This window comes from Carcharodon carcharias, chromosome 28 (genome assembly GCF_017639515.1).
Source record: "Carcharodon carcharias isolate sCarCar2 chromosome 28, sCarCar2.pri, whole genome shotgun sequence".
NCBI lineage: Eukaryota > Metazoa > Chordata > Chondrichthyes > Lamniformes > Lamnidae > Carcharodon > Carcharodon carcharias.
Genome location: NC_054494.1, coordinates 14,327,018 through 14,343,395, shown reverse-complemented (window position 1 = coordinate 14,343,395; position 16,378 = coordinate 14,327,018). Strand labels below are relative to the sequence as shown.

General features: G+C 41.5%; 1 protein-coding gene across 5 annotated transcripts in view; it reads right to left on the bottom strand.

The window, feature by feature from the left end:
- The window catches only part of sec31b (SEC31 homolog B, COPII coat complex component), a 94,544-nt gene that overhangs the window by 32,854 nt on the left and 45,312 nt on the right, over nt 1–16,378 (bottom strand). For all 5 annotated transcript variants that reach the window (XM_041176377.1, XM_041176375.1, XM_041176380.1 and 2 more), the window contains exons 9-17: nt 13,509–13,608; nt 13,083–13,244; nt 11,843–11,995; nt 10,324–10,554; nt 7,294–7,368; nt 6,581–6,673; nt 4,449–4,557; nt 2,747–2,925; nt 1,585–1,711 (exon numbers count right to left, since the gene is read on the bottom strand). In XM_041176377.1, the coding sequence (XP_041032311.1) occupies nt 1,585–1,711; nt 2,747–2,925; nt 4,449–4,557; nt 6,581–6,673; nt 7,294–7,368; nt 10,324–10,554; nt 11,843–11,995; nt 13,083–13,244; nt 13,509–13,608 (1,229 nt within the window). The remainder of the gene's footprint in view (nt 1–1,584; nt 1,712–2,746; nt 2,926–4,448; nt 4,558–6,580; nt 6,674–7,293; nt 7,369–10,323; nt 10,555–11,842; nt 11,996–13,082; nt 13,245–13,508; nt 13,609–16,378) is intronic.

Here is a 16,378-nt window from a genome sequence, read left to right as displayed (position 1 = left end):
AGGATCCCAAAGGATTCAACATTGGTTAGTGAAGTGCAAAGACCTCCATTTTAGAACCATTCTGTGGTTGATGAGGAACAAAAGACATCAGAGGTCTTTGCCCATTACTTCACACGTTGCTCAGATTAGCATAATTTTTAAAAAAAAATTAATAACCATTGGTTTTTGCACCACTATACTGTGTCAGCTATACTCAGACAGTACCTGGTATTAATGTCCTGTAATAAATAACTGTAATAGTTTAACGTGAAAATCAGTGTGTGATTTGTGCAGCTTTCTGACACAGTCGTCACTCAAATTAAAACTGAATCTTTCAATATTTCTATCAGTAGACTTATCATTTTTCATGTGAACTTGGGTTTCTGGAGCCCATGTCACACTTTTCTCTTAGTTGGAGCCAAAATTAAAACATATTTATCTTTAAGTTACACCCTTTTAAAAGTAAGGAGGCATAAGATTTTACAAATCAGAAAGGCTTGCACAACAACTGAACACATTTAAGAAATTTTGCATCAGTTCTCTTGAATAATTTTGTTCTAAATTCTCAATAGAGTGACATTACTGAGGAGTGAATAAAATGAGTTGAGAAAGAGGTTACTTGCAGTGGCATTAGTTTGACCTCTAACATGGAATAAAACATGCAGGATGATACAGGGTGCTCTTTTTGACATTTCAATAAAGTATAGTTTGCACTGCGTCTATTTGAAGTCTTTAAAAAGAAAAATCAGCAGTCCGGTTATGCATTTTGGTCCTTCCAAACTGCACTGGGAGAAGTATTGGTGTTTACAAGACTGTCAGTGGCAGTGGAAGTAATTCACGTTACAAAGTGAATTCCAATATGAATTGCACAATAAATCATTATTTGCTTCTATAGTGTACTGGTAAACGATACATAAAATTTGCTGACTGACAACACAGAACATATTCAGCATCATATGAATGGAAGTTCAGTCCATCCACTTCACAAAATAACAGTGATACAATGGGATATAGATTTCTCTTGGGAGTAACTGAGTCACACAGAAGCCAAGAAGATCCTGATTTAAGCTCTGCTCTGTATTGTTAGTTAAAGAAACCATATGATTGGCCTTTGTACCCTGTGTAAGCAAAAGGAAAATTAGTCAGGGTCTCTGCATCTAAATGCTAATCAGTAATTGCTGCCCTTACTGCCTGCTTTAGGTAGGTCAGGTGAGGGTTTGCCCCAGTCATGGCCATGTTCAAATTATCTAAATACGCTCCCCAGTGATTATCACACTTAAATACTGGTCATAATATAAAAGCAAAGTACTGTGGCTGAAACAAAACAAAGTGCTGGAAAAATTCAGGTCTGGCAGCATCTGTAGAGAGAGAAAGAGAGAGTTAGCGTTTTGAGTGCATTTTTGGCTTCAACTCCAAAGTAGAGTCATATTGGACTTGAAATGTAAACTCTGTTTCTCTCTCCTGAAACACTGGTCACTTAGGTGATGGGGGGGCCTGCATCTGTAAAACCCATTGCAAATAAGGGAGGAATCCCTGAAACAGTAGGGATTGGGAAAAAACTGGCACGAGTAAAATGATATAGAAGAGATGAAGTAGCAAACCTACCACATAGCAAGGGGAACACCTCTGGTTTGGCATAAGTTAAAAGAGCAGCCAAAGCTTCTTTCCAATTGTCCAAGTCACAAGATTCGACAATATCCCTCCAATTGTGGGTGACTACAGAGGACACGAGCTGCAACAGGGCATTAATGACATTCAGTATTCCTCTAACTGTGCAAGCGATTAAAGCATGACTACATGTGGAACTGTACTCACAAGCTGCTTAAAACAGTATTCCCTACTGACTTGCTGTTAAAATGGATTCTACCCCATTCGCAGAAGCTTTTGTAAACTATTCAAATGCTAAAGAAACAATGGTTTAAAAAACAGGTCCAATGAATTAAAATTTGTGGAACATAGTGACTGATATATAATACTGCGTGCTCTTCGCTACATTTAAATTAAAGGAGATAAATTAAGGGAAAGTTGAATACCCTTTACAACCCTGTAAAATTCTCGTTCTTTGCTCTGGGTTCAATACCATGACACATGTACCTCTGTACTTCACATATTATTCCAATCACTGTGTACTTTTCTATCCAATGAGGTGAAAGCATTTTAAATCGATCATATCAACAGTTACAATCGATGATACTTTGTTGGCAATGTCATTGGTTCCTTATTAACAACTCTTTCACAGATATTACAACCATTAAAACCTTCTCAGACAGGGTGGTACAGGAGTGTGAGAAAACAGCCCTTTATTTCCCCTACTGTTCACTTGTGGCATCAAGCACTTCCAAGTCAGGCATTGTACAGACCAGATGAAGAATACTCCGAGGTCAGGTACAACATGGATTAGATACACAGTGAATCTACTTGTAACCCTGCCCCTACACAAGCCCCTAGGTTTGATGTTTTCCATTTGCTACACCAACCCATTTTGTGAGCTCAATGAGATGGCCCGTGTTGATGCAGGTAGTTTTCTGTTGAGGCTACCGCAATTCATTTCATTTAGGAGGCTACCAACTGAAAGAGACATGCACCCTATCAGCCAGGGACAGATTCATCAGGTTCCAGAAGTGAAAGGGCTAAAACGTGTCACTTACAAAGTTTTCCACAAATCATCTCTTTCCGAACAGAATTCTGAATATGCTAATGCTTTTACCTTACAAGTTTAGAATGAACTAGGGCATACACGTGCTCTGCAGACTGAAGTGGCATTTACCCGTGAAATCTTTGTCTTTCTCTTGGCGAAGTATCTATTCTGCGTTTGCGCAAGAAGCTCTTCCCCCCCAGCGATAGCGAGAATGATGGCATCCGCAAAATGGTCATCTTTTAGACACAGTTCAACAGCACCTTCAAAGTTCCCTATGAGCAGGGCTTGGCTGATCAATCCTTCAGTATCTGAAACAAGCAGGTCCATTATTAATCTACTGTTAAGAACAATACAAAATTAATGTGACCTCATCAGTCACATTACATCATGTGACATCGTCAACTGTTAATTCCTAGGAAGAAACAATTGCATTTATATATTTTTTCGTTCATGGGATCTGGGCATCACTACTTAGGCCAGTACTTATTGTCCAACCCTAACTGCCCTTGGACAGTCGTGAAGCAGATGGGCTTTTATGGCAATCGTTTCATGGTCACCATCAGGATTGGATTCAAATTTCACCGTCTGCCATGGTGGGATTCGAACCCTGGGTCTCTGGAATACTAGTCCAGTGACAATACCACTATGCCAACCACCTCCTCATAAGTTATGCAGATGCTGAACTAAAAGGTGAAGTATCAAGCGGTCATCAAAAGTTTGAATGAAGTGGTGTGTTTCAATGGAGATCTTAAAGGAAAAGGGGGAAGTGGAGATGCTGAGGGGTTTGGGGCAAGCATTAGAGAACAAATCTAGGTGCTGAAGGCATGGTTGTCATTCGTGGGGTAAAGGAGAGGGATGCACAAAAGGGCAGAGACCCAGAGAGGAACCTTTGTAGCACTGGAGGAGGGAAGGGCAAGATTGTGACAGGATTTAAATGGATGAGAATCTTAAACGCGAGGCATTACAGATTAGGAGCCAATGTAAATGGCGGGTCTTGGTGCAAAACAGGATACAGGCAGCAGAGTTTTGGGTGCACTGAAGTTTATGGAGGGTGGAGGAGTGGACGTCAACCCAGGAAAACATCGGAGTGGAAGTGACAAAGTCATGGATGTGGCTTTCAACGGTGAATGCATTGTGACCAGGACAGAGGGATGGGATGTGTACGTAGAAGTTCGGCTCAGACAAACAAGGCATCAAATAATCTGGGTTGGCTGAACCCTTGGCCAGGGAGATGGTTAGGACATGGAGGGCAATTAAAAGTTAATTAAAAATTAAATCGAACAATGGCTAAATCCATTATTGTTCATTCCTCCATCCATTCAATTGCCATAAATTAGCACTGAGTGAATACTGTTTTCAATCTGATTTAAGCTGAGTGACAAAAACACAGTTAGAATCAGGTTCATTTGTGATGAATGTAAGGGTGTTCTCAGGCATTCTCAACCAGTGCAGAAGTTGGAATGCTAGAACTGGCGTCAACAACACAAGATTATAGAGAGGGGGAGGCAGAGAAAATTATCCAGAGTTCTGGCCTTCGGGTTACCACTTGCAGGAAAATGTACTTGTGCGGATATCAGACAAGGACACAATCAGGCCCGAACCTGACACTCCACGTGAGTAATAGGAACTTGAAGGAAGGTGCTGAAGGACGACCAGCTCTAGCAGAACTTAAGCCCCAGCCCACATCTGCATCTTCAGGAAACGGCAGAATTGGAAAAGGAGCAAAATTAAGGCGCCCCCTCCAACAAAAGCAGCTCTAAAATCAGGTTGCAATTCTTGAGTTTCTACAGCTTTGTCAAAAAGCTTCATTTGAGAATCATCCAGCACTTACCTCCCGTCACAGGTATTTCGAAGAGGGGCCTTTCTCCCGGAATATTGTCAAAGAAGTCAGAGGTTGTCGAGGCATCTCCTGCTGCTACAGACTCCTCAGAGCTCGAGCTCTGGGAAAGCAAGTGAACAAAAAATTCAGAAGTCATTGCTTTGAAGGACAGAAGATACGTGAGCCCCTAAACAAAGTTTAAAAATGTACTCACTTGTTCATCACACATTACAAAAAGCTCAACTACAAGTGACTAGTTCACAAAGGACCATGCTCTGTTTTTTTGAAAGATTTTGGAGATTTCATTTTATGCATTAATAGCGTTTAAACCACACAGAAGCTAGATCAGATGTTGCAGTTTTCATCTGTGATCAACAGATTGTGTTTGCACCCTGCATTCAATGGGGATAGAACATATACCGCCAGTTGAGTACTATTGAAAAAAAAAATCCTTACTCTTGCTTATAATTAGAATTTTGGCATCATCAATAATATTGAAGATCTACACACATCTAACAGCTATCTCAGTCATAAACTTCCATACCATAACTAACTCAGCCTTTCTAACATAAATATCTACTGCCAATCCTTACAATGGAGTTTCTAACCTAGTGCCCATTTCCACCTCACGTCAAGGTGGAGCGTTCCTGTTACCCCATCTGCTGGCTACAATCAGGTACTGCATGACATTACAAACAGTTCTAATTTTAACCATTAGTTCTTTTCAAAGATACTTTCGTCACACTACCTCCACCCTAATCTCTTTCCAACTGTGCTCCTACATCCTCATTTATCAAATCTGCTTCTGTAGTTTTGTATATAGCTTATATTGATCCACAGTATTCTGTAACTTCTTTAAATGTATCCCATTTATTCTGCAACTTTGCAATCTCCCCCTTTTAAAAATCTCATTTATGCTTTTGCACCTGCTGTCTCTAAGAGCTACTCAGCTAGTTCCACTCCCCTGCTTTTCCTCATAGCCTACAAATGTTTTCTCTTCAGACTATTATCCAGTTCCCTTTTGAAAGCCATGATTGAATCTGTCTCCATCACACACTGAGGCAGCGTATTTCAGATCCTAACCACTCGCTGCGTAAAAGTTTTATTTTATGTCACCTCTGGTTGTTTTGTCAACCACCTTAAACCGGTGTCCTCTGGTTCTCATCCCAACAGGAGCAGCTTCTCCCTATCTCCTCTGTCCAGACTGACGATTTTGAACAACTCTATCAAATCTCCTCTCAACCTCCTCTTTTCCAAGGAGAACAGCCCCAACTTCATCAATTTATCCACGGAACTGAAACTTCACAACCCCGCAACCATTCTCGTAAAGCTTCACCTCAAGGTGATGGAATTCAGTGAGGAAGTAATGCTTCTGTTGTCAAAAGCCTTGTCAGGCCCTGCCTGGGGCATTCTGTTCCATTCTGAGCTTGGGCGGGGTACAGCACAGATTAACCAGCATGATTAAAGGGTCAAATTATGAGGAAAGGTTGCATAAATTTGGCTTGCCTTCCTTTGAGTTTAGAGGTTGAGGGATGATCTGAGGTATTTAAAGGATTCAACTGGGTAGACATAGAGGGTGGATCCAGAACGAGGGGGCATAAACTTAAATCATAATTACAACTATGCCGCTTAAGTGAACTCAGGGAGCATTTTTCCCACAGAGGGTAGTGGAAATCTGAAACAAAGGCTGTAGATTCTGGATCAATTGAAATTTTTAAGATGGAGATCAATAGATCTTTTGTTGGGTAAGAGTACCAAGGGATATGGATCACTGCTGAATGAATGGAGTTGAGGTACAGATCAACCACAATCTAATTCAATAGTGGAGCACATTCCAAGGGCTGAATGGCTTACATCTGTTCTTATGAATGTTTCCAGTCAGCATTAGTAACTGCAATAGCCTGTTTAAAAAGCAGAATAAACGCCTGCATTTCAGATTTATTCTATTGCAGCTTCATTAATTCACAATTCAGCTTTACTTAAACTGCAAAAGTAAATAACTTGTCTCGCAAAATACAGTAGGTAGGTATCAGTAATGCTGTTCACAGACATGATACACCTGGCAAAACAAACGATCATACATATATAACAGTTGTCAGGGCCAGTGAATTTTGACGAACAATTATAACTGAACCAGCAAGTACCTGACTGGAGATGCCTGGCATCTTCTGTACACGGTCAGTAGCTTCCACTTCTAGACCTTTCAGTCGCATGCTGTTATCTAGAGACGAAGCAATCTGAAAACGACAATTTAACATGCTGACCAACTGGCAATATTCAGAAAGGAAAAATCAGATTAAAGCACAAAATACAGTTGTAGACTATTCAGATAGAGATGAATTGAAAGGAGAAAGCATGCAAATGAAGGAGCAAAGCAGGGTGGGAAGGCAGGGTGCACAGAGCAACTGAGCGTATGAGAGCGAGAAGGTTGAGAGAGGGAAAACAAGTGACAGCAAGAGCATGCAAAAGGCAAGCAAAAAGGAGTGAGAAACAACAGGAAAGGGTGCAATAGAAGGCAGAGTGAGCGAGACAAAACGAATTAGGGATTTTGAAGTTTTTACAAAATAAAGGAAGTTTGAAAGAAACTCAGTTAGCAAGACCACAGGAGGTCAACCTGCTCATTTTAAAGAGCATTGCATTTTTTTTTTTACAAAGGAGAGTTAGCTTTACTTAATTGCTCATCATCCTGACTAGCTTTCCACAGTTAAATGCAGAAACATGAAATATTAGCAAGTAGTCTCAGCTCACTTACACCCATTCTCACAAGTGACGAGGTTTACAGGATCGAACCTCACCAGACAACTTCAATGCTCAATAGAAATCTTTTACGTTTAGAATTCATTTAGTATACGTTTACCTTTTTATCCAATCCTTCCTTACTGTAGCCAAGCAGATTCAAGTATTTTGTTCGAGGATCTTGTTCAAAGTTTACCTACAGGAAAGCAAGCATTAATCTGTATTAGCACAAACTGTTTAATCCATATTAACATGTTTGACATTTAATTAGAGCGCTTTGCTGAGGGGATAAATGCACAGCCAAAATAGTACTGTGCCACACAGATTAAGGAGATCCTTGGTCTGTGCCAAGTTAGCTGATTTCTGGAGAACCTGTGGAATTGCCTTGGTGCTCCTGGGATGGTCAGGAGAATTCCCAGTCTGGATTATATGCTTGACTCATACTCGCAGTTAACTGGCTGGTCGACAACCTCCACCTATGCTCAGATACATGTAGAACAGCTATGTAGGCAAAAAAAATTGGAGAGGTGTGAAACAGCACACTAACAGGCACCTACAGGAGACAATTGGAGGAATAAAAACAGAAAATGCTGGAAAAACTCAGCAGGTCTGACAGCATCTGTGGAGAGGGAAACCGGGTTAACGTTTCGAGTCTGTATGACCCTTCTTCAGAGCTCAGAAATTGTAGGAATTGGGAATAAAATAAAAACCAACCAAGATTATCAGAGAAGGGCATACAGGAGCCTCCAGTACAGGGGACAACTATCAATACAAATTAACTGTAAATATTGCTAGGAATTGGCCAAGAGGAGGAAGAGAGAGTAAAAGTAATAGATTCTAACCCTGATTAACAGGATGTGACCAGTGGTGCCCCACAAGGATCTATTTTGGGGCCTCAGCAATGATGTTTAGAAAGCCACATATCAACATCTGCTGATGAACTCTTCCACAAACTGCAACTGGTGCTGGGTCAATTGTTAACTTTAAAACAGATTAGCAGATTGGGTTACCCAATGGTACCAAGAGAGATGGGGTAAAAGTGGGTATATGGAATTGGGTTCGAGGTCAACCATGATCTAACTGAATGGTGGAACAGGCTCAAGGAGCCAAAGGGCCTGTCCCTGTTCTACACAAATTATTTCAAATACTATTTTTTTTTGGAGGGAGGAGAACTGAGATCAACACTGCTGCCTAGTGCTGGAAAGGATGTTAAAAATATACCATATTTTATCCACCTTTAAAGAGGGCCAGCAGATCTTAGGTACTGTTGCTACACAGAAAAACATACAAGTCATTTCAGAAATGGTAACTGAAGTTTATACAATATGTAAAATTACAGACTGTGGTAACATCTATTAAAGAATAGTTCACCCACAGATAGCACTAAAAAGGGATGGCATTGTGAGAGAAACAAAATCCAGCCATACAAAATTTCTGTATTGTATCTTTGCCAATTAACATCTTTGGCAAAAGTATAGTGAAGATTTTTTTTTAAAATGACTTCAAACTGCATTTCCACAAATGATTGGTTGTTTTTGAGGCAGCAGGAATGCCATGTGCAAAATATTCAAGAGGTGATTCTGCATTGATGGGAATGACTGATCAGAAACTGTAGATAAAATTTGCATCCTCATATTTAAGTTCTTCTGCTGCTTTGTCTCATCTCTAATTTCCTGCAGCCCTACAATCCCACCTCTTGCAGTTCTGTCTTTGATCCTTTTCACATAATCTCCCACCACGTACACCCCAATGTGCCCCCACCATTGATGGTCATGCCTCCAGATGCCTAGACCCCACACTTCTGGAACCCTTCCCCCACCTCCCCCATCCTTCTCTCTCCCCTTCACATTTAGGACTATCCTCACAATGCAGCCCTGACAGAGTTTTTGGCCACCCAGCCTACTAACTTGGAGGAGGATGGTGGCATAATGGTGATGTCACTGGATTGGCAATCCAAAGGCCAAGCTAATGTTCTGGGGACATGGGTTCAAATCCACCACAGCAGTTGGTGGAATTTAAATTCAGTTAATAATCTGGAAAAGAAAAGCTAGTCTCAGTAATGATGACCACGAATCCGTCGACGATTGTCATAAAAACCCATCCGGTTCACCAATGTCCTTTCAGGGGAGGAAATCTGCCATCTTTACCTGGTCTGGCCTACATGTGATTAGACCCACAACATTGTGGTTGACTCTTAACTGCCCTCTGAAAAGGCCTAGCAAGCCAATTAGTTCAAGGGCAATGAGGGATGGGCAACAAGTGCTGGCCTTAGCAGCCACGCCCACATCCCATGAAAGAATAAAGGCAGCTTCTTCCCTGGCTCAGCATCAATATTTATTACACCTCTATGAAGTACTCTGAGACTTTTTTATAATTAAAGGTACCATAAAAATACAAGTTCCTGTTGTAGTAATCAGATTACCACTACCATTAACGCTTCCTTTGTCTTGTGTCCATGACATCTTTGTCAAAACTCTCTTTGGGCCCCCTATCGCTGACCTCTAACCAACTTCACCCACCTTAAACAGTATAAATTTAATTACCTTTCTACTTCCCCTTAGCTCTGAAGGAGAGTCATATGGACTCGAAATGTTAACTTGTTTCTCTCTCCACAGATGCTGTCAGACCTGCTGAGTTTTTCCAGCCTTTTCTGTTTTTATTTTAGATTTCCAGCATCCGCAGTATTTTGCTTTTAATAAGGTTGTTTATTTAGCATATACACTATAATTTCAAACAATGAAGCTATGTTGGAGCTAGTAATTGGAGATTGCTTCAACCATAAAGGAAGACAAAAATACTTGGCCGGTAAACAACTCAACAGATGCCAAAGACCTTTCTGTTCACTTATATAGTGAAATAATTAATATTCTAACCAAAGAAAATTGCCTCCTATTAAAAGAAAGCCAAAAGGATTGGATATGTAGCTGCCTGTTCACCTGTTGGTTTCCATGCTGCAGCTGTGCAAGTTGCTTCATGAAGCTCACGCGCACGCACTTTATTCCATCGAAAACTTAAGTTAAAATATTCTGGAAAGGACTTCAATACTGTGGACTGATATTTTTTTGTTTGAGGAACAATGTTGACCAAGTGAATTTTAGCAGGCACATCCAGCAAGCTCTAACATTTAGTAAGTTGTCAAAGTAGTATACACCTTCAAGAAGTTCCAGATGTTCTTTTCAAAGTCTGTGGGCGCGGTGTTAATCTTGGACTGACAGTACTGGACAAAAGCCTCTGACCGGAGGGCTGTCTGCAGCTCGTTGGAACGGCACAAAAATTCGGTTTCCGTAGTAACCACACTAACAAACACTTGACGTGAAACAGGCTGCTGTATCTGTGGTGGAGTAGCTTTTGAGTTGGAAAAAGTGATCAGCTTCCCTCCGAACTGCAATATGGAAAGACGCACGGGTAAAAGACATGGTCTGAAAGATAACCTTGGCTTCTTTATGTATAATTACAAAGGTTCGCATTCTTTGCTTAACTAGTCTCTCTGAAGTGTTCTCGGCTTTGTTAAAATAAATTTAGCATGCCCAACAGATTAAATTGCAAGTGTCCAAATGCAGATCCCCAAGGTCATGCTTGTGCCCCAAACTACAAATGTGGCTTCAGTAAGAGATTTTGCCCTTAAGGAATAAGATTAACTGGTGCAGACACAGAGCCCTTTCACTTTACTACACTGATCTTACTGACTTCCTAACAGGGCCAATACACAGGAACTATATTCTGAATTTATCAAGACATCTCCACGCTGCGGAAATAGTTTGTTCTCATTTTTTGGACACCAACTTCTTGTTAGGTCTAGAATATCCTAAGGGACCCACAGAAATCAGGAAACATGCACTGAGAATCTTGGCAAACATTGAGAAATCCAACTTTTACTGCTTAATGCTTTCAGTGCCATGGCTGACATTGCTGCAGTTTCTCAACTTTACACATAATATCTTTTGCACTCTGCAGATGCCTTAGATAAAAGCTCATACGTGTGAAACTCAAAGGAACTTGGCTTTATTCAAGATGATGATTCAGTGGAATATTACCTGGCATCACGCAGTGATAATCTCACCCAGAGCCATTCCCTGCTTTCGAAAAAGAAACAAACACAATGCTTTGGGTTTCATTTTTCGAAAACACGAAGTCAGCTCTTAATGGGGAAAGATGTCCACAATGATACAATGCTCTCCGACTTCCTTGAAATGGCCCAGTTTTGTCCCAGGCTGAAACCTATCACAATGACTGTCACACATGCACTGCCAGTATAACCCGATTACATGCTTGCTGTGACTGGCTGAGGCCTGGTAAGATGTGGGCTTACTGCCCTCTATCCCACGAACATTTGCAAATTTGGAATAAGTAGATTTCAAAGTGAACCAACAAAGCGTAATATTGTTCTAGTGGAAATGAGGGGAGGGGCAGGAGCAAGGAAGTAAGTCAATGACATTTTTCTCTAACAGGTTATTTACACAGGGTCTGAATATTAATATTACAGGCTGCATCGCCTGTGGCTTCGTTTGATGCTATAATTGGTTTGGCATTCCTGTTTCAGGTCCAACACGTGATAACTCCACAGTTAGACGGCTGGTTAGACCTTAAAGTACAGGAATGCCTTGACACCAGAGAAGATTGGGAACAGTGTTTCAACGATCAAACGTTCTACGTAAAAAGACACGACTCACAGCGAACGATGCCCCCACAGGCCGGCGGATCCACTTGGGGGGTTTTTTCAACGGAAGCACCACTGTGGGCTGAACTGCTTTCTGTGGGATATCTAGAAGCGGGAGAGTCTGTCCAGTGCCAAATGGGTCCAAGTTGTTGAACGAGGAAGAAATCTGAATCCAAAAACAAAATCAAAAAGGCATTTTAGAGCGCTCTTGTGAATTAAACACTAGCTTTGAACGGAGCAGTAAAAATCAAACACTTAAAATGGCTCTCTAATTTTCAGAGCATTTACATTGGTCATTGAGCATTTTGCATTGGGATAGGAAAAGGGTAAATTTGAGACCTCTGGGTTTAATCTGAATCAGTTCAATTGGCATCATGACACTTTTGAGTTGGGGGGGTAAAAGTAGTGAAGAGAGTCAGTAACCTGGGAGCACGTGAAACATGAATGCGTTACAGGCAAACCTTCAAGGCTGTTTTTGCAATCAAGGCTTGGTTCCTCGTGGCATTCAATATCACACTTAAAATTACTGTTACCAAGGAGAAAGTAGTTATCTTGGGAGCAGAGCAGGGTAACTGCAGCAATAAATGTCATAAAACCATACTTCCCTGTCAGTGGATCACTGAGGGCAGCATAAAAGACTGTGCCCATTAGGAAATAATTTCCTCCACAGCTGGAGGTGGCTACACTTTAGCATGAGGCATATGAGGAGCTCAAAATGATGGTGGGGCAATAATACAATTCAACAGAGCTTACAGGGAATGCAGCTTTGCTGAATAAGAAATTGTCAACTTCTTCCCACTCTCCTAAAATATCACACATAACCCATTACTTTATTTAAAAAGGGAACATCTTTGAAAATTCAAGTCTTGGATGTTTTATGAAAGTTAAACACACAGCATCCAATAGTCATGGGTTTGAGTTCTTCCAATGCCTCTCACCTCAGTGATGTACATTTGCTGGATCAGCTGTGGTCCAGTCAATAGTATTCTCAGCTTTTGAGTTAAAAGATTGTGGGTTCAAGTCCCCACTACAGACATTTGAGCACAAAAATCAAGGCTGATACTCCATTGCAGTACTAAGGGAGTGCTGCACAGTTGGAGGCGCCATCTTTCGGTTGAGACGTAAAACCAAGGCTGCCCTCTCGGCTGGACATAAAAGATCACACTTTGAAGAGGAGCAATGTTTATCTCTCAATTAACATCACAAAAGCAGATTACGTGGTCATCATCACATGACCATTTGTGGGACCTTACTTTATCAACATGGCTTTGTTTCTGAGCTTCCAGGCTCCCTCCCATTACAGAATAAACACTGATTCGCCCATCAAAGGAAGCAGCTGAGAGGACTGCTGGATTTCGAGGGCACCACTGGACATCGAAGCACCATTGTCTGCTGGTTGGCAGCTCGTAGACCACCTGAAATCAATTATCAACTACAATTAGTGTATGCTCAAAACAGAGCTCCTCCACATCAGATTGTAAGAGTTAGCAAAATTGTCCGTTAGTCTGGTGTTACTTGAAACAGAAAGAACAATTTGTTGCCATTAACAGATCAACTAGCATGGTTTATACGGAAGTTATCAATCTTTTACATCATCTAGAGTCATAAAAATTTAGTTCTTCTGCATATGGCTCTTCACGAGATTGAACTCGTTATTTCTGTAAGTGACAGTCACTCACCTCTCCAGTGTTGGGATTCCAGCACAAGATCCTATTGTCCTTTGCACTGCTTAGGAGCAACTCTGCATCAGCCTGACACCATGATATTGAGAGAATGCCTCTGAATGATAGAATGATAAATATTAGAGATTAAATTGAACAAAACCTACACTTTAAAAAAAAGTAGCAGAGTTACAGGGTGCAGTTTCGTTTCCTGTGATTCCTCGCGGTACAAGGTCTAATTTGAGGCATTGCTGGGTGGGTGGAGGAGGGAGAGAAGTTACAGGAGAAGACAACAGACATCTAGGGCAAAACATTTCCTGAAGCACAAGAAATGGGACATTCACTAAGCAAAATGCAAGTAACTGCTTTGCAGGAGAGGAAGGAAGGAAAGTCACTAATGGTTGCTCTTACACACCTTACCAGCTAGCCTGTGAGTTCTACAGGAAAAGACTGAGCAACCACCTGTCCACTCGCATAAATAAAATATGGTATACGCACAAAAAAAAATTTAAAGCATCCATCAGATCAAGCATCTGGGTAATTTACAGACATACAATTCCAGTCTTTCAGGCTCTGAAAATGGCCAGGGGTGCAGAGTTTTCTAGTCTTTCGCTTTCTGTTGTCCCTATTAGACACATTTTAAGGTTTTGAACATATTAACAACTTGTATCAGTATCAACTCAGATCATAACATGCTATCAACCTAGAAAACTGACATCTTCCACTGAGCACGCATTCCAATTAAATCAGCCAAAGTGTTACTAATGTTTTGATAGATTTGTTACTTTCCAGCCATTATACCATTTACTCTTAACATGATAATGAGAACAAAAATACTTTTAAAAATGACAGTGCTCTTTATTCACTCTATGTTGGGATTTACACCCTGCAAAACCCTAGCCTTCTCTTAGATCCCAGGGGTTGAATTAAGCTGCATTTCTGCTACAGGTACTCCTTGCCTCGGCCAGCCTTGTCGCTATCTCCTGGGCTCTAGGAATGCACAACTGCAGTGGCATTCAGTCTCTGCTGGGGTCCCCTTACTTGTATGGGCTGACAATATTCCCCACTGTGTCAACTGTGACTCAGTTGGTAGCACTCTCAGTTCTGAGTCAAAAAGTCCAAGTCCCACTCCAGTGACTTGAACTGACAGGCCAGTGCAGTACTGAGGGAGTGTTGCACCGTCGGAGGTGCTGGCATTCAGATGAGACATTAAAATAAGATCTTGTTTGTAATCTCATGGTACCATTTCCAACAGCAGTGGAGTCAACTGGTGTCTTGGCCAATATTTACCTCTCAATCAACATCAACCAGATTTTCTGGTCATTATCACATTGCTGATTGCAGGAGCTTGATGTGTGCAAATTGGCTGCTGCGTTTCCTACATTACAATAATGACTACACTTTAAAAATGCTTCACTGGCTGTAAATTGCTTTGAGATGTACTGAGGTTGTGAAAGGAGCTCCGTAAATGCAAGTCTTTCCTTTTTCCTTCTACTGCTGCCTGAACCCTGGAGTCTTGCCCACTCTATTTCAGCCTGACTCATGTCTCTCTTTTATCCTTTCCTTCTTGGTTGCCCTAAAGCTGCCAGAGTTTTGAGTCACTTGCAGCAGTTTTCCGATCAGCTTGATCCAGGTTATGCTTCTGGGGGATTCCATTCAGGAAATTAATTCCAAGTCCTTATAATTTATTTTCCTGGGCAAGTTTAAGTAATACAAATATTTCAAGACAGTATGAGAGCTTTAGCACCTTGCTGGTCTGCTGAAATCAGTGATCTTCACTTTTATGCATTTGAAATTGAGTGAAGCTCTTTTTGAAGCTTACAGCATGGATCAAAAGGCAAGAGCACTGGAGTAATTAAACCAGTATAAAACTGCTGAAAAATTTCAATACTTCCCTATAACCCAGTACTCTGCTGGTACTAGCTACCAGTAAACCTTTCCCCATGACAGACCAGCCTTCACACTCCAAATGAGATTTTGGGCCAAATCTTACATGGAGTGGCCATCACTGTGGGACTGCCATGCCACTCCAATTGTTTTACCCAACGCCAGAGCTCTGCATTTCTTACCTGGACCATGAACCATGCCTCTTCAGAAATGTGCAGCATACCTGTGCTGGGAGTCCTTCCTCGTTGTGCAGGGTCGTTGGCGAAAGCCAAGCCACATCCCCTTTTTATGGCACTAGCTGCTGTACTTTGATAAGTCTCATTAAATAACACATTGAAAAGCTTTCGGACATTTAAATAGCTTTTCAGTGTATAAGTGAATGAGGCTCCACCTGTCCCATCCCCCTTAAACAGCTTATATTTCGCCACATTTCTGATGAAGAGTCATACGGAGTCAAAACGTTAACTCTGTCTTCCTCTCCACAGATGCTGTCAGACCTGTTGAGTTTTTCCAGCAATTTTTGTTTTTGTGTAAGTGAATGACTGTGAGTTAAGTGGGTTGGGTGGTAGGGTGGGGCAGGTGGCAGCATGGGTAGAGTGGCAGATCGGTGAGGTTTGGTCAGGTGGGTTGGGAGGGAGTTGGAGGGTCAGGGAGGTTGGGCAGGGAGGGGCGGGGGGAGAGTTGAGGAGTCCTTGGCAGGGAGAAATCAGTTGCATAGCTACCCAAGGGTTAGGTATGGTTTCTTTCCCACCTAACACTTCCTGGGTAACTAGCCAAGTAAGTGAGTTAGAATCCTCCAAAGTCTCCGACTCTAACTCTGAGTTGGAGACATTTTCAGAGGGTTCCCGACGCAGGGGATTTGCCCATTGGAAGTTGAAACTTCCTGATCAATTCCCACAGAGTCCTAGCGTTGGGACTTCTGAGGGTTCCCTTATCACATCTTCCGGGGGTATCTTTGGGATATGACCATCCAGAGACCAGAAGATTTGGGCCAATGTGTA